General features: G+C 40.9%; 1 protein-coding gene across 1 annotated transcript in view; it reads right to left on the bottom strand.

Annotated features, from left to right (window-relative positions):
* LOC146866449 (transmembrane protease serine 11C-like) overlaps nucleotides 1-19,760 on the bottom strand; it is a 430,518-nt gene that overhangs the window by 210,940 nt on the left and 199,818 nt on the right. The window contains exon 7 of the mRNA XM_085636517.1: nucleotides 17,915-17,953. Coding sequence (XP_085492643.1) covers nucleotides 17,915-17,953 — 39 coding nt within the window. The remainder of the gene's footprint in view (nucleotides 1-17,914; nucleotides 17,954-19,760) is intronic.

Consider the following 19,760-nt stretch of genomic DNA (forward strand, 5'->3'; position numbering starts at 1 on the left):
TCAGCGCGTCACGTTGATCGACAAGAAGGTAAACACAATCTTGTTTCTCGGATCATCTGATTCAACAAAAGATCGACAAGAATCTAAACACAACCTTGTTCTTGGATTATCTGATTCTACAAAAGGAACCGAGACTGCATAATTCGTGTAAATTCAGTTTCAGTTACTGGAAGCAGATTGCACGTTCTTCGTAAATACAATTTTGTTTTTGGATTGCCTGATTCAACACAAGGAACTGAGACAGCACATATCCATGTAAACTCAATTTTAGTTGCTGAAAGTAGTTTAGGGTGTGATTAATTTGTCAGGTCAATGGAAGATAATTTACAGAAGCCGACAAACAATATGTGAGTTATAATAGTTTATGTGTTTTAAGTTTATTGTTATTCAGGATAATAACTATTTTGCACGTAAAATTTACAGTTTATCTACCACTTATAGTGCAATATGTCTGGTATCGTACCTCCTCCTTCTTTTCTATCATCATCGGGTGATCCTCCCATGCCATGGGAAGTATGGGAACCAGTATTTTTGGCATATGTGGAGGTTTTAGAAGGCGAGGAATGCGAACCAGAAAGGAAATTGTCACTGTTAAAACATTGCTTAGGTGGATTTGGCCTAAAAGAATTTCAAACGTTACCTGCGTTGATTAGTCCTGGGAGAATTAATGTTTACCAGTATGCTTCGACACAGCTTAACATACGTTTTGGAAAAAAAAAAATGTAGTGATGGAAAGATTTATCTTCTACTCCCGTAAACAACGCAGCGACGAATCTATTGAAGACTATGTTTCAGCACTCAGATCGTTGGCAGTTTCTTGCAAATTTGAGAATATATCTTATGAACAAGTACTGAGAGATCAAATTTTAATGCGTACAAACAGCAAGAAAGTTCAGGAGAAATTATGGTCAACATCTGACTTGTCATTAAATGCAGCTATTGATATTGCAAAATCCATTGAACACTCTGAAGAGTTCGTGAAAGAAATTAGAGGAAATGAGAAAACAGATGTATTCAGTGTCAACAAAGAGTTAAAAGATAGTGATAAACAAAAAAGAATTGTTGCTCAAAGATCTGAAAACTTTGCGAAAAATGGGAACAGAATTAAGTATTCAAATGCTAGGGGTGAAAAACATAATTCATTATTACTGTGTTTCAGGTGTGGAAGCAACAGCCATCTAGCAAATTTCAAAGGGTGTCCTGCTATTGACAAAGTTTGTTCTAAATGTAATAGGAAAGGTCATTTCAGTAGGTTTTGCAAAACACCCACAAAGAAAGTAAATTACATACAGTTTTCAGATGATTATGAGCCGTCCTATGACAATGATGAAAATGAAATTAACACTGTAATTAATGTATGTAGTGATGACAAGGTTTCGAAATTTCCTTCCTGTCTCATCAGTGTTGATGGTGTGTTGTTGAGATTTTTGGTTGATTCTTGCGCATGGTATTCTATTATTTCTTTGAAAGTTTTCAACGAAAATTGGCCTAAAAGGGAACTTAGTGATCCTGATGTTTCTCCAGGTGGTTACACAGGGCACAAGATTGATTTGATTGGATATTTTTACGCGAACATAAAATTCGCAGGACGGCAAACTCACAGTAAAATTTATGTGGCAAAGTCAGGAAAATCACTTTTAGGGTGGCCACATCAACACGAATTAAGCATCAAACTTGACCCAAGAGCCAATCCCCCAGTTTTTGTTGTTGACCATGATGTTCACCATGGGCCGGTTATTGTGGATGAGCTCATTAAGGAATTCCCTAGTGTTTTCAGTGGCAAGCTTGGGAAATACGAAGGGTTTGAACATGAAATTAAACTCCATGAGAATGCCATTCCTGTACGTCAAAAAGTAAGAAATGTTCCATTGTCATATAGAGATAAATTGAAGAGTATGTTGAAAATCTCTGTAATGATGGCATCATTGAGCCAATAGAATCTTCCCCGTGGGTTTCTCCCATTGTGATTTCAGTCAAATCTTCAGGAGAGCTCAGATTATGTGTGGATTTGCGCAGTTTGAACCGAGTCATTTGGGTAGATGCACATCCTCTTCCTAATTTGCATGAGATGGTTTCTACTCTATCCGATGCGCAAGTATTTTCCTGCATTGATTTGGCAAGCGCGTACCACCAGGTAGTCCTGTCTGCTGACTCAAAAAATTATACGGCGTTTATCACACCTGAAGGTCTATTCAGGTATCGTCGTATGCCATTTGGGTTGGCTAGTGCTGCTTCTGTTTTCCAGAGGTTGATGAAAGAAACTCTAGAGGGGCTATCAGGGGCCATCGCTTTCCAAGATGATATTTTAGTTTTTGGGAGGAATGATGAGGAGCACGATGAGAATTTACATAACGTCATTGCAGCCTTAGCAAAGAAAGGCCTTACTCTTCGGTTAGATAAATGTAAAATAAAGGCTAAGGAAGTGGATTATTTAGGACACACTATCAGTGGGAAGGGGATCAAACCAAAACATAAGCACATTGAGAGCATTACCAATGCTCCTCTACCGACCTCGAAAGAACAGTTGGTTGCTTTTCTTGGATTGATTGAATTTTATGCTAAATTCATTCCTAATTATTCCATGAAGACTGAACCATTCAGGTGTCTATTGAAAAAAAATGCAAAGTTTGTGTGGACAAGTGACATGACTGAGGCGTTTGAGAAATTGAAGGCATTCATAGTTAATGCACCTTGTTTAAGACCGTTTGTCCCAGGGAAAAAATGCATAGTTATGGTAGATGCAAGCAATTTAGGTCTAGGTAGTGTTTTATTGCAGAAAGATAATTCTAGTGAATGGATTGTAGCATATGCGTCCAGGGTTTTGAGAGATGCAGAGAAGAACTACTCTGTCATTGAAAGAGAGTTACTTGCTTGCGTATGGGGAGCAGAACACTTTCGAAGTTTCTTGTGGGGGACTGATTTCATAATAAAAACTGATCACAAACCGTTAGTTTTTCTAATGTCTCCTGGCGGCGGTAGATCCATGTCTGCACGGTTAGCTAGGTTGTCATCAAGGTTACAATCCTTTCGTTTTCACATTGAATATGTCCAGGGGAAAGCGAATATGCATGCGGATTGCATGTCCAGGTTACCTTTGGATAGTAATAAAGATTATCAGGAGGATGATTGTGAAGTTGCTTTCACAACGCATGATATCAATCTCTTACATGGTGATAAGGCGAGTCTAGATGAAAAGGTTTGGATGGAAGCAATGAGAAATTATAGTGAATTGAGCAATGTTAAGAATTACATTGTGCAGGGATGGCCGGAGGAAAGAAAATTATCTGGTGATATGATGAGTTATTCCAAGGTCCATGATGAATTAGCCATTGAGAATGGGTTGGTTATGAGGATGGACAGAATAATTCCTCCCTTTTCTCTTAGAGAAACCATTATGGGAATTGGCCATGAGGGACACTTGGGAGTTTCATTCACTAGGAGGCGAATAAGGGAAGCATTTTGGTGGCCTGGCATTGATTCCGCTGTGGAACATTTTGTACGCAAATGTAACAAATGTTCGAATAGTGACAAATCTGCGGTGCCTTTAAGAGTTGAGTCGTGTCCTGTGGAGTATCCTGTTGGGCCATGGAGGAAAATAGGGCTCGACATTATTGGTCCATTTCATGTTTTGCCCAAGGATAAGTGCTTTGGGATCGTTCTAATTGATTATTTTTCAAAGTGGCCTGAAATCAAGATGGTTAAGGAAGTTACGTCACAAAGTGTCATTGAATTTCTTGATGGTATATTTTGTAGGGAAGGTATTCCTCAGGAGATTGTCACAGACAATGGTCCCCAGTTCATTAGCAGAGAAATGGAGTCATTTTTTGAAAAATGTGGCATAACTCATAGGAGAATTTCAGTTTTCCATCCGGAGTCAAATGGTCAGGTGGAACGCTTTAATCGCGTGGTGAAGGAAGCGATCCAACTTGCCATTAAGGGTGGACTCAATTGGAGCAATGCTCTACAGTCCATGCTACTAGCATATAGGACATCTCCTAATTCAGTAACCTTAATCAGCCCATTCGAGCTTTTGAGAGGACGGAAGCCCAGTACTTGTTTGGTTCCATGGTGGTTAAAGAAGGGTATGGATGATAAGAAGTTGGGTGCTGTTGATTACAATGTAGTTAGACAAAGGGTCAGTGAGTATAAAAAAAAAATGAAAGAAACTATGGACCAGAAGCGAGGTCCAGTGAGCATACAAAAAATTGGAGTGGGTGATCTGGTTCGCATAAAGAGGAAAGAGAATGTCCTTAAGGGTTCCCAAAGCTGGTCAGATCCAAAGAGGGTTGTACAAGTTTTCAACAATGCGGTGAGAATAGAGGGTGGAAGTGTTTGGAATCTGAGCAGAGTTTCTGTATTTAAGGGTTCTACACAACCGTCCGGGAATGCATCCAATGACATGTGTTTAGATAATGTAAGCAATGACATTCCATTTAGAAATGTTAAAAATGACACACGATTGGAGAATGTGCACAATGAAATGAGGTATGATCAACAACCAGGATGTTCTCATTGGAGAAGAGATTTTTCTGGAAGAAAACGTGAACACCATTGCCCGGGAAGGTTTAAAGATTATATTATGGTTTAGTTTAACGAATAACAATGTAAAAAAAAAAAAAAAATGAATAAATAATAAAGGGGGGGAGATGTGTTGTATACATACTTGTTCATGGCGCGTGGTGTCCACGAGCAAACTTGCATCTTGCTCGTGGAAACCACGCGGAGTGTTGTGTTTCGAACAGGGAGACTCGGGTGGTGGTGAGCGTTGGGGGAAACGTTGGGCATTCATGCTTTGTACTGGAACTGGAAAGGTGAATAAACTTATGCTCCGGCTGAACTTCGTTGTTACTCGTCATTTATGATAAACGAGTGCTTTTTTAACAATGAACAGGTAAGCTGAAGACAAGCCGCACGGCTGTAGAACACTCAGGTAAAGAAAAAATAATGGATTGCGCTGCGCAGATTAAATTGCATAGAAAGTCTTTGCATTTGTCGTAACACTGAAAAACAATATGCTCACTGAGATTTCAATGTTCACAATCATTAAATACTTTTTGATGTATTTTCACCGATGTCGAAGTCAGTTGCCGGCAAGAAATAACGCCTTGCCACTAATGCACATCACAGAGAACGCAAAGGTTCAAATGCCAGGGCAACTTGTCAGCATATTAATTTGTAGTAAAGACTCTACGAACATATAAGTCTGAAGAGTAGTTTATTCTTCCAAAACAGGCCCCAGCAAAACTGGTAGTGAGAATAGTTAAATGCTCCTCTTACAGCATCTCTTCTTCATCTGCTATCTCAGACTCAACATTCTATATTACATCATAATGCAGATCATGACATATCAGATATTACCACTACACTCTTTGAGCGACCAAACCATGAATGTAGGTGAATGTTTTTAAAGTCTGATCTGTGGTGTCGATTCCACTAAAGCTCAACTAAACACAACAATATTTAGGAGGATCCAGACATCAAAAATGAATGCAACCTTGGTTTAGCTACAACTGTAAAATTAAGAAGGCAGTGCCCATGGGATATAACTAAAAGGTTGCCAATGAGACAAAATAGGAAAGATTTTAAATACAATGCAGTGAAGGTGAAGCGGCGTTACAAATATACAAAAAACTACTATGATATGGCAGGTGATAAAAAACAAAGATGAATAGGAAAAAGTGGGTGTTAGTGGAAATTGAAAAGGAGTTGCTCATTAGATTTAAGGTGGAGTTTGCAGAACACATTGAGCTTTTGTACGGTTCAGCAAAACGGCAGTAGGCACGAGCCTCTCTTCCTATGGCTGATTTTGATCCTGCGTCGTCCTCCCCAGTTATTTCAAAGCTAAGTGTCACAGCATAAGCACATGGATGTCATTTAGGGGTCTCAGCTGCAACCCCTGGCTTGCCACTTGTGACCCCTGGCACTGCCTTTGTGACCTCTGGCCTCAGAGGTGGCAAAATCAATGCCAGGAACTCAAGGGCAGCTCCTCCTTATGGATGTCAGCTGAGGCTCCACTTTCCTTGTTTTCAGTCAATTTTCATGACACTAATAGTGACTAATGTCACTTTCCCTACCCCTGGCACTTTGTTGAATTGACGTTTATGCAAAAGCATTCCACGCTTGTTGACCAAATAGCGTTCACATGGCTATTTTAAAGGAAACTGCAGAGCAAACACGGAAGTTCGTATAAAGATTTCTCTGATCCACAATTTCTCAAATATTGTTTAAATTCTGTTGAAGATGAGACATACAGAATACTGCAGTTGTTGAAGGAAAGGAAAAGGAAATAAATAGCTGCAAAGGTAATACTTTTTCATACCATGGCAAAATGTTGGATGTTCTTCTTGTTTCTTCAGCTATGCACACAACTAGAAAATCGTTTTTCTGGAAAATAGAACTATTTATTTATTGTATTTATATAGCGCAACACTCATCTCCTGAGGGATATCACGGCGCTTATGTGCAAACGACTATATCAAATACAAAATAGTCCTAACAATTGTTCTTAAAAGTTAGAGAGAATCTTGCTTGAAAAACGTTTTAGTTTCAGATAGTGCATACATAAATCCAAAGAACTAACAACAATTTTTTCCTCATTTAGAGCTGCACAGAAAATTAGTGCATCAGAGTTATTACACATGGCATTTCTGCCATTACCATACATTTTCCTTTATATGGGGAGTAGAGTGAAAATAGTGTTCTCTCTTGCTTTTCAACAGTATGACCTCTATTATCAGTTGCCCTGAGAGGTATTCCCAGGAGATTACTGCTCGTGTAACTATGAGTTAGCCAGTGTTTTCAGACCTCAAATAACTGTGTTTGGATACACTGAACCTGATTCAAGCAGGTGCAGATCCGCGATCTGTAAAATCATGAGTGGAAAGGGGCAAGTGCTGTGGCAGAGGTAGTCAAGTTTGGTCCCCCTCCTGCCCCCAGAGAGCTCACAGCATCCCGTGCAAACACCTGACCCACAAGGCCCTCCTACAGATATGTAACACCTGCCCAGAGCAAGTGATAAATCAGTCTTAAACTCCCTCAAGTTAGGGAAAATCTGAGATAAAGGACCCAGAAATCCCAAGTCATGCAGTTCATTCCCAATTCTGGGTACTTTAACTCAGGTCCTCGGTTAACTCACAGAGAGATACTGACCAGAATCAGTAATTCTAGCCATGGTATCTCCCGGCCTATTTAATGAGGAACTTGTTCTCAGGGCCTAAATGGTGCTGGGTTATTGAAAGCGTTTTATCTACTCCACTAACAGGCACAATTTCTCCAATTTTATTGTGAGGTGTTCCCACACATTTTAATACAGTAATACCACATTCCATTCAGAATAATTGACCGCTTTCTGCTCTCATATGCCAACTGCTTTAAGCATGTGATAAATTGCAGCAAGGAATCATTGCCAGTTAGGGAGGGTGTCTATGATAGGAGAAGTCACCGTCAAAACCATATCAAAAAAAGTAAAATTAAAAAACATTAAATTCAGGACAACCAGTCACTCAGTAAGTCATTCTGCACCCTCATTATTCAGTGCTTAATTTGTAAAAACAATAAGTGATGGGGTCCAAGGATTTGCTCAACAGCCAACAGCTGGGATTGTAGAAGGTTGGGGTGCTGTGTAGTCTTAATGCCAGCTCAAGCCTCCTTAATCTACCACCTAACACCTCTTGCGTCTTTATCTCAATCTTTCAGGTTATTTATTAATCCCCGCTTTATCCCTTTGTCACTGTTTTTCCATCTTTCTCTTCCTCATTCTTCACCCTTTGTGTTTTCTTTCTCTTGCTCTGGATCAAAGACAAGGAAAAATAAGAGCAGGTCCCCAAAAAAGAGTGCTGGTGGGTTCCATCTGCAACCACGGCTCAAATGAATCATTGTCATTTGTTATTCGAGTTACGTGAGTGGAACAATCATAAGCACGCAGTCCGAAAGGATTTGCTGCTAGTGACACTCGCTTCCGTCAAGCGACACGTGTGGGGCAACGCTCCTCTAGGACACTCGCGTGGACACTGACCAAGCCATAGAATCAATTTCTATTCCTGTGTCTGTGACCTGGAAGTATCCAATAACTTTTGTGATTTGCCTGGTTCTATACATCTGGTTGACCAGATATAAGGGTCAATTATTACTCTTGTTTCATCGTCCTGAAGATGGTCTAACGGACATATATGCCACCAAGACCAAAACGTCAACAAGCTCATCTATTCCCCCAGAGATTTACTGCTCAAGGAATTGTTTTCTTTTTGTTTCAGATTCATTTTCCGTTTTCTTGTCATTTTGGAATAGATGTTTACACTAATGACTTTAAGGTTTCAATTTCTATATATGTTTCCTCAACCTCGGTCATTGTGTCCTGCTAGTATATTTTCTGTACCCTTCTTTCTTTGTTTATCCACATTAAATGAGTTTATAATTTGAGAAATTTACACCCATGTTTGAAATTGTTTACTGTAGATTTTTCATGAATGAATTTTGCAAATTGATGTAAGATTGTTCATGTGTTAGCCACCAACTGGGGCTCAACAACAAAGTTATTTGTTTAAATGGTTTAATTAATTTTTCTGAATGAAGCCTCTTGTAGGCGCAGTTACCTTCCAATAGTTATTTTGCCCAAGCATCCAAGGGTAGATTGGGTTCCCACTTTCTTTTAACTGTTTCCCTTTAGCGTGTGCAAAAAACAATGGTTCTGTCGGAAAATGAACAGGCTAACTTAATAGGTACTGAATACACGAGTGTATTCAGTACCTATTAAGTTAGCCTGTTCATTTTCCGACAGAACCATTGTTTTTTGCACACACTATCTTACCCAGGTTCTGAGGGTTACTGGGTTGCCCCATTATCGTTAATGTTTCCCTTTAGCAGCAGGTGTAGGTGCGGAATATGCACAAATGACCTGCTGACGCTGATGACTAATCCGTTTGTTCTAACTCTGATGACTTCATTGTTATTTCCCTTTGGCAGCAGATGCAAGTTCAGTAACATGCTTGAGGTCACTGCCTTCTGAGATAGGACCTCTATTTGAAAAGGTTGTGTTTTTTCAACTGCGCTTGCTATTCATGTTTGGTTTTAAAAGGAGCTGCAACATCGACGAGCCAAACACCCAAGAGCTTCTCTTGATTTCAGAGAGCTGTTTCAGTCTTCCTACAGATTAAGGCTGCACATGTTTCTTGACACTGCAAATCTAACCACGTGCATTCAGTCCCACTTGCTTCCTTCAGACGTTCTGATGAGCTACCGCCTTTTGGTGCTCAAGCGGAAATTCTTCAGCAAATTGGGGGGAAAAACAGCATTCCGTAAGGGGGCAAGTGTTGGGGGCACATTTAGGTCTACACTATGGGTTTTATGAAGGGAGATCAACCAACCACAGCACAAGAGACACATTGGGAACAAACTCCTTGTTCCCTCTCAGTAGAGATTTATATTTGTATATATAGACTTGTTTTGGGAACTCGCCATGAACCTTGGAAAAAACTGTAACAGAACTTTGTGTTATTAAACATAAAGAACTGTAAGTCTAGACTTTGCTCTCTTAGCTTGGCTCCCAATAAAAAAAGGATTCTCTTTAAAATACTTGTCCTCGCTCACAAAGCACTGCAGGCCACCAGGGAAAGCTATCTCAGGGAAAGGATTAAAGAGTATGCTTCTTCTAGAAGTCTCCGATCTTCTACCAGTTGGTTGGCTAAGATCCCAAAGATCCATCAAGCGAGAATTGGAGCTAGGTCTTTCTCCTATCGTGGGTCAGTTGCCTGGAATAAACTCCCTTTGGAGCTACGCTCAACAGCTGAGACATCAATCGTTAAGACAAAAATTACAAACTTGGATGTTTCAACAGGAATAGTGTCACTGTTTGCCTGTGCTAATAGCCGTGAAGCCAGTGCTGGGACACTCATTTGAGTATCTGCCCACTTTATAAATCACTTTATCATATTTATTATATCTCTTAGTGGAAACAACCAGCAATTTCTTGTGTGAAATATAAAAACAATTCTTCATGAAAGTATAACTAAGAATTGTTAACTAGCCTTTTTCCCTCCAGATCTCCTTCTCTGCAGTACTCACCTGAACTTCCCTGCCCCCGGTTTGGCCACATTGATACTGTGGTGAAATATAAAACTCAGAGTCGGTGCTGTCAGAAGGAAGGCATCTTGAGAGCATCGCTTCCAAGAAACCAGGCCTGACACTGGAAGATCATACAGCACACTCATTGTGTGAGATCATTTCTCTAGGCTGCCCAACCAGATCAGAAACTGCCTAATGAAGAACACTACTGAAATACAAGCTGGTTCTACGCTGATGTAAAGTTACTGAAAACAGAAACTACCATCTGGGAAAACAGTAGAAGAAATCACACAACCACACTGAGAGAAATGGCCACCAACACCACTACAGATTTTAGAAACAGTCATAAAAAAACAATGAGATATTGGATCACAGAAGCTACATGGCCAACCAAAGATTTATGGAAAATCATCACTGAGTTCCCTAAACCTTAATGGAATTTTCCAAGCATCAACCATAACCAGGAGTATTATGCTATTTTCTGGCTGACCATTTGATCAAAATAATCTTGAATCCCACTTGTTGTTGGAATTGGAAGCTGATACATAGCCTCTATTGCCATCCCTCACCCTGACTCGGACAGACCAACAACCTAGACCTGCTTTACAAGTATGACAGCACCAAGCACTGACGGTAGCAAGTCTAGTAGATTTGCCAGCACACTAGCATTCTGGGTCCGCCTGAAAATCATCATCAACATCTGCCTTACGTCCTCTGCTGTCATACCAGTTAGAGTGATTATCAAGTTCTCCCTTTTCTCACAGGAATTACCCTCTACCATAAAAACCTTCCACATCAAACCTTTTCTAAAGAAGCCATGTCTGGACCCAATAGGTCGGTCAAAGTACAGACCAATATCCAATGGACTGTTCTTGTCAAAACCTATTGACAAATAAGGCTTTGTCTGGCTCTCAGCCTTCCTAAACGAAAGCAAGTTTCTCTCCAACAGATAGGATTCTGACTGGCAGATGCACTGAATCTGTCTGCCTTGATCTTGATCTGAGATGATCTTAAAAACACTGCTAATCTGAACTGAGTTACTACTTTTTTCAGTCTGGACCTCTCTTTTGCCTTCAGCTGAGTGAATCACCAAGCATTACTTCAGAGTAAGTGACATCGCTATTGAAAAAACCATCCTGGGCAGGATCACTTCTTAACTTGTTGATAGAGCCCAACTTATGAGTCTTTTTTCCTCCTGTTCTGCACCTTTTTCCTCCTGTAAAGGGTTCCCTCAAGGCTCCACCATCTCCCCTCTAATCTTCAAATTATACTTCAGCCATTTCCTACAATTTATCATCTCAGTTCACCTTACCCGCTACAATTACACCAATGAAAAGCAGATCATCCTAAAGATATAAAACCTCTCTGATCTGGGCCCCTATACCCTTGGCTATTGCATCGTAGCAGTTAATCACGGGATGATGATGAACCATCCAAAGTGCAAATGCTCAAAGTTTCAAAGTTGAACATTCTCATCTGAGAATTGTAGTAAAATTATGACTCTATGCTGCGTGGTCTAAGTGATCAAAGGCATTTTCAATATTATAAGAAGCCAACACTGTATCATTTCTCATTTAGAATTCCCTCTCAAGATGCAGTCAATTACCTACGTAGTACTATCATGCCTGGATAACACCAGTGGTCTTTACTTTGCTGCCTCTCGATATCTACGTCAAAGTCCACATTAAATCCGAAATGTTGTGGCCAGAACACTTAAGAAGGCTGATGCTGACTCCTCCCAAAGGGAACATTTCAGATCTATCACCGGCCTCCCATTCCCGACTACACTAAAAAATATGTGGCCAAGTAACTCAGTGATCACACCATGAATCCTTAGAATTATTCCAGTCAGGATTTTGATCTGAGCACAGCTCTGAAACAAGCCTCCTCAAGATCAGTGGTGTAGCTAGCCCGATGGCCACCTGTGAATGCCCCGTGGCTGTGTGTGAAAGTGTGTGTGTGTGTGGGGGGGTGCTGGTGATTTCCTCTGCAGCCGCTGCCCCCAAACCCGTGCCGCCCGGACCACCCCCTCACACCCCAATTCTACACCACTGCTCAAGGTAGTAGGTAAGTCCCTCCAACTGCTTGATGAAGGGAACTCATGTCTTCTTTCCGGCCTATCCTGAGCATTCAGTATCTTGACATCTTTCTCACTCTTCTGTCAGAATGTATAGTTCCAGTGCTACCTTACAAACCAGTTTCAACAGGTGAAAAATAAAAAACATAAACTCACCCCCTTGCCTTTCGGTGTACCACAAGTCTCCAGCCTTTTCAGTATCTATGTTGAGCCACTAAATGAACTTCTGCAGAAACAGTGTTTTTAAACAAATACACATGCCTCACCTAAATGTTTCTAAAAATAGACTGTTTAAAACCGACTCCTCACCCTAACCACATACATATTCAAAATACAGACAGGTATAAAAACATGAAAATCAATGGACTGAGATCAACTAAGTTCCTTTTTCTTTCATCTAAGCAAAATTGCACTATCAATTGATTGGACTAAACATCTGAACACGATTGGCATCACAAAATGTGACTATTCAGCTTAATTCTTGGGAGTAATCCTGAGCTCACTATTTAACTTAGACACCCACATTAGGACAGTTGCAAAGAGTGCTAACTAGCATCTCAGAATCAATAATCATTAGAAACCTCTGCCACTTCCTGCTAAAATACAAAGAAGTACTCTATTTGAAGGACTCCCCAAGATCTGACTTGCACCATTAAAAGCTGTCCTCCAATCTGCTGCCCATTTTATCTCCAGAAGAAGTAACTTTTATCTCATCACCCCAGGCCTGGCATCACAAACCGTGTACCTGTAGAATACCATACCACATACAAGGCTGCTTGTGTGACTTACAGATCACTACAATAGCAATACACATCATTACTTGACTAACAAGCTGGCTTTAGATGGAGGAATTGAAAACTTAATGGGGAAAGCCTCCCTGTAATGAAACCTTCCTTAGTTCCCTTGAAGATCCACCATGAAGCAGGCATTTGTGGCCAATGTCCCAAATATTTGGAGTTCAATAACATCTAAGCTTTGTATGGCCATTTCCTTCAAAATGTTCAAAACCAGGCTCCAAATTTACCTTATTGGTGTAACCAGAATTGTGTCTCCATTCATCTGTCTGTAAATTTTATCATGCTGTGTACAATATCTCAAAATTTGTGAAGCACTCAGGCACCTATAAATTTGGTCAAAATCCCTCTAGATAAAAATAAAATACAACTAGTTATACACATGGAATTATGCAAACACATCAACATGACGTCAAACTGTGGAGCACTGGCTGCCAAAGACAATATGTATCTATTTCTGCTCATCGGCCTGTCAATGGCTTGGGACTGATATTCAATCAACCTAAACTTTGAGTATAATACCAAAGGAAAAACCTCTGTTCAAGACTGGCCCTGCATTTGATTATCTCTTTGTTCAGAAAATCTCTCATAGGCATGAGTTCCTCTTCTATACAGACGTCTAAGATCTGTCCCTGCATGAATAGGGCTAATTAGCAAATATACTGGATATTTCAAATTGCAGAAAGCAATAAGTAACTGGCTGTCCTCATAACAAGATCCGTGTGGCACAATAGAAGATGTAATGGTACAAATATGCAATCTGTATTTTATCTCTCACCTACGATCTGCATCCCCTTGAGGCATAAGCACTACTGACCGAAGCATATCTCTGAACTCATGCATGACCCCCAAAAATCTACTTAGATGCTGCACGATGAACCCACGCTTTGCCAACCATATTCAACACATAGAAAAGCCACTGAATTGACTATCCATCCTTATGGGTATGAAGCACAATACAGAGTCTGTCATACAATACAATACTAGTGTTTTATTGTTGAATTGGGTGGGGTCAATGCAGATTTGTTGACTCTGGTTCAGGGTTCATAGCCTAATCCACAGGTCTTAACTGTCATTCATATTTACCATAGTTCATTGAACAGTAATCGTGGTGGTCAAAAATTTCACTGGATCTTGTTTGTAGGACATGGTTTGCAAACCAGGTCTGGTCAAAGGGGTTGTAACTATCATGCAATAGAGGTTAGGCTCAGTGGAGATGGTTGTCCTCACACTCAGAAATCTTTCAGATTAGCTTCTCCATCTGGTGTAGGTTGCAGATGGTCTCAAATGAAGTCTTGATAGCCATTGGTGGGTTCAAAGTGTGCTTGCGACGAACAAGTCTTCATTTTAAGAAAAGATGCATGCAATAGCATAGGAAGCAGCTAATTAAGACAAGATCACCAAATCAATACAGTGGTCCCTGCCTGCTTGGTTGATGAACTTTTGGACTGATGTTCTGTCACCCAACAGTGTGTAATAGAAGCAGTTTGTAATGTCTTTTTTTCCTTGGATTTACTTAATGCGTGTTCACAGCAAGGTACTCTTTAAAGGATGAAAATGCTTTAGGCAGGAGGCAGGTGCTGCTGGAAGCAGAGGTGGGATGTGAATTCCCCAATTGTATATATTTTTCTCACACATTTGGTTCATTTGTCCGAGGAAACAACTCTCAGTTGGTGATGCAGGGTATATTTATAGGGTTGTTCTGGAACAAGGAAATACTAAGTGGGTCCTATGACAACACCAACAAGGGGCACCACTGATTCCACAGATAGTAAAAGTGACCTCCATTCCCATTGCATTTTTGCCTCTGTGTCGAGAGTGACAAAGAGTATTGCAATAATGCACCAGCCCAGTGTGTCCAGAAAAGGTGCTAACCACTCAAATTGCTTTCATATTTCAATATACTAATTCAACATTAATCCTTTATGGGTTCTGGAGTAGCATGCTACTCGCCGAAAAATCGCTTTAACGCCTGGTCAGGGGTAGTACGCGCTATATAAATACAATTACACTACAATACAATGTCTCCATCTTGAATTGCACAGGTTGCTCTTAACTGCACTGGGGGTCAGCCTAACTCAATAGAACTGTCCCTTGCCTCAAACATCTATGCTCACACTGTTCCTAGTGGCAGTCTCAGACAAAACACTCATAATACCCTAGAAGCTTTTCTTCACTCTTGACAACAGATTCGCTTTGCAAAAAAGACTTGGGACCTGTTACATAAACTGCTGGACTTGCAACCGGCACGTGGTTCAGTTTACAGAGAACCTTGAAATGTGGTTTTAGAGAAGGGTCTGTAAGACCTCTTCTGTTGCACTGTATGCAGTGCCCTGCTGAGGCACACACCCATGCAAAGGAAGACCTTCCTGTTTGCCCCCTGAAAATGAGTGAATGTTTGTCACTCTCACATACATTTCCATGGCAGAACCAGGGCCTTTTCTTTTATCCTCCGGACATTTCTCCGATGAGCTGGTGCTTTCAGAGGCCTGTTTGGGGCTGCTCGCGTGGTGCCTCTGTCACTTTTCCCAGTTCCCTGAGGTGAATTGTAGCAGCAATGGGGAGGCTTCAAGAGAGAGAGGAAAAAGCAAATGGAGGGGAAGGTAAAGAGAAAGTGGTCAGCGAGGGAGAAGAGAGAGAGAAGGAGAGAGAGAATGGATGCACGGAAAGTGAGGGATTTTGTGAGGAGACGAAGGGTGTACGGCTGATATGATCATTTTTGCAATGGCTGCTTTTGGTACCCCAGTCCAGCCCTGGGGAGAACATCTGTGGCAGTACCCACACCTCTGAGAGGGCCAGCATGTTTGTCACTTCCAGGGTGATGAGAGGACATAGAAGCGCCCAAGGAACAACTGGATCTCTACTGGGTGGAGGGGTACAGTCATGAATGCTGCTCATATATACACACTAACCCTAGGGATTTCTAGGGGAGGGAACAAGAGGCTACAGGGTACTCAGGGTGAGCTGGCGTCCGAGTAAGATACATACACACAGCCCAATCTTATTATATATGGTTCTGCGCAGTGTTCCCACTGGCGCAGTGCAGCAAATTTAGTTGCTGGGCTGCATTGAATAAAAAATTTGTACATCTGCCTCTCTGCAGTGCCAAACTGCACTACCCTGTCCATTCTGCCTCAACCCAGTCTTGCTTTGGGTTAGATTTAGATCCATGGGGAGCTGCAATTCATACACACAAAAAGAAGCTTCCCTGTGTCAGTGTCTGTTTATAAGATGGAAAAAGACACACTACACCTTTTTCTGTGGGGTGTTGGGCATATCAAAAAATGTGAAGGACTGTCCTCACACACCACCAGCTGTCATGCGTCCTCGCTCTCTAAAAAACGTGTTTGATAGAGAACGGGCCTTCACCTGGAGACAGGGAGGCCCTTCTAGAACTCAGTGGGGGCCCGTGAAGAGAAGTGAGTGATTTAAAAATTAATGCAAACTTCAAATGTAATTTATTTATAAGGGGTTTGCTTAATATTAAAAGGTTATGCTTAATATAAAATATTTAAACCCCTGTGTCCCCACACTCCAGCCTCCCTGTCACCAGGTGATGGCCCACTCTCTATCAAACGCGTTTTTTAGAGCGCAAGGACTGCCGATGATGAAGCATGACTCCTGACTATCTGTGAGGATCGTCCTTCAAATTTTTTGATTTGCCCAACATCCCACAGAAAAAGGTGTAGTGCGCCTTTTTCCATCTTAGAATCAGACACTCACTCAGGGCAGCTTCTTTCTGTGTGTATGAATTGCAGCTCCCCATGGGTCTAAATCTAACCCAAAGCAAGACTGGGTTCAGGCAGAATGGACAGGGTAGTGCAGTTTGGCACTGCACAGACGGACAGATGTTCACATTTTTTATTCAATGCAGCCCAGCATCTAAATTTGCTGCACTGCGCCAGTGGGAATACTGCGCAGAACCATATATACTAAGATTGAGCTGTTGCAGCCATCCCCTGTGCTGGCCCTTTAATTTGGCAGCACTGCGCAACATACAGCCTTTCACCATGATGCAACAGTGAGTGTGCGCTGTCTAGCATAGGATCTGTGATAGAAGCATACCTTTCCAAAAGAAATTACTATTCCTAGACAAGCTCAGACTGGTCTCACACATTTGATGTGTGTTGGGCAATGTGTGTTAATGCTTGGTTTAAGGAGGTTTAGACGCAAAGCCTGGTCTGCTTACCTCAGCAGATTGTGTTTTGCATCAAAACCTATGGGTTTTTGCACTGATCCGTCAAGAACCACCACAGTAACACCTCCTTAACCTAAAGGAGCGCAGAATCTAGGCCTTCATCGCGCTAAGAGGGTGTGTGGAGGGACCACCTGGACATTCTGACAAAGCGTTTTTTAAGGATGGACAGGGAACAGAGCTGCACCTGTGCACAGTCAAAAGGGTGGCATGACAGCTGGGGCTAATCACAAAAATTAATATGATTGCGTAGCATTCGCGACCACAGATGTGCAGTGTTTATTAATGCACAGAAAACTTTGCTGCTGCTTCACGCAGCACTTCTCATTGCTGTGACCTCAGACTTAGGAGGAGTTCCACCAACCTGCTGACATTCGAACCTGTGAACGGCAGGGTGCACACAGGATTCCGCATCAGCTCTTCCCTAGTTTGTAGCTTTAACTCAGTCAGGCATTCTAAGGCTCAGTATCCCTCCTAAATAGCAATGTGATTTTAACCAATTGTCCATATAGAATATGCATTACATTTCTATTCTTGTATACATGTTGAAAAGTATATGATACAGTGAGACGTTTGTTTTCTTGCACCCGCTCATCTCGTCCTTTCATCATTCTGAGTATGATCCAGTATGCACCACCAGTGTCAATTGTCTTGCAATGGCAATTAAATAACAGCATTAGAAGAACCAGATTATTATAAATGTATCAGTAACCAAGGCGGTGAAGGGAATCTGCATTTTGTACGATGAGGTATTTTTGGTAAAAGGCTGAGTAAAGTGCTATAACTTACCATTATGGAGAAGATTGTCTGCTTCTGCATTTGTAATTTCTGAAATAAAAATATAAAGATAAGTATGTCTGACGACTTCAGTTGTAATTTCTGGAGCAGAAATTTAGTACTCACAATATAAGAATGTACACTGGTTGTGATATATTACATGCTGGTATAAGGGTAGGGGGCAAGAGGAGTAATCTCTAATTTTCAAGGCGGAGACAACACAAAATGGACTCCGTGGTCTCCCAAATTGTCTGATGCCTCTTGCACCAGCACAGATAAGTGCAGGAAGGCCCTTGTGGTAAAAAACCAGATGCAGTTTGACAGAAACTTGGCTCAAAGATGTGGTTACTATATCCTACGCAAAGAGAGACATAATAAGAAGGGTCGAGGGATTGAGATTATTTTTAAAGAATAATACAGATGTCTCATTGAACCTACACAACTTGCTGACTGTGAAAGTTTAACTTTTACTATTTCTGTCAGCCCTACAATTACTTTCTCTGGAGTGTTACTTTATAGACCGCCGGGATCAAGAGCAAAATGTTGCCAATCCCTTTCTGAAGTAATGGCGAATCTGCCCGGCACCAGAGCAAATTTCTCCCTTTTAGAGACTTCACTCTCCATATGGAACAGCCAGTGGGCACGCACGTTTCTGGCCTTCTACAGGATCTACTGGTCATTCAACTATCGCAAAGGGTATCTGGACCCATTCATGAGAAAGACTATCTGTTAGAACCTGTTTTTTCCAATAATAGGATGTTAACTATTCAAAACCCACTACCTGATACTTGCTCAGACTATTCCTGATACTGTTTACTCTGAAATCCCCTAATCCACCTCCAAATATTAAATTAGGGACTTGGAAAGATCGCTCTTGGTCGAATCCTGGAAACAGGCTCTTGATGATTCATGACCTATTTTAGGCTTAGACCCAACCTTAGCCAATGGAACAATCCTCCAATGGATTAATTCTACACTTGATCAGGTCATCCCACAAAAAAACTCATACTAGAAGAGCAAAAGATAATTCTGCCCACGGTACATGCCTAATTTTTTGGAAACTAAAACAAGAATGTAAAAAAGCGAAAATATTCTGGAGAAGAGATTATGGGGATACAAGCAAACAGATGTATCTAAATTCTATCAGAGCATATCACACAGTAGTTAAAAAAGTACAAGCAGCTTTCTTTGAGGAAAAAATTAACAATGCTGCTGATGTAGCAAAATCTCATTTCAATTGTAGGGGTGCATAATATTTCACGAGTGTAGAGCGCACCCGCATTTATTCTTTTGTTGTATTAATGTCAAATGTTAGAATTGTAAAATGTATTAACTTGAAACCTGAAGTGTTTAGGCTATTGAGTAGTAACATGGGAAATTAACATGGAAAGTAAATGTAACTATTAGAAAACATTAAAATGAAGAACTCGTGTTGTGAAACTGACAATAATTCATGTACCAAAAATGTTTATTAATGATATCATTTTATATGTAGGTAAATGCATTAACTGAAAGTGCCTTATTTTTCATGCAAAGCCGTAAAGCTTATGTGATGCTTTCTTATGTTAGCTGAATTTGTAGGCCTGAAATGAAGTTCCCTGGAAGCTCTCACTTTAGAATTAACAGTCAAGTTTCATGTGCACTGAGGAATTTGTTCTTTCTCTTGTTTTGTGTTGCAGGTGAAAGAAGTATTATTATTAGCAAGAATAATGCCTTTGTTTTACTAGTCAGGCCTGGGAACAAAGGACAAAATGTTGCAAGGAAAGAATGGCATTGTCCCATGTGAAACTACCTTTAGGATTGTACCCAGAGCAGATGGCGTAATCTGCAATTAACTTGGGAAGGTTACCTACGAATA

This window comes from Triturus cristatus, chromosome 2_1 (assembly GCF_964204655.1).
Source record: "Triturus cristatus chromosome 2_1, aTriCri1.1, whole genome shotgun sequence".
In the NCBI taxonomy this organism is placed as follows: Eukaryota; Metazoa; Chordata; class Amphibia; order Caudata; family Salamandridae; genus Triturus; species Triturus cristatus.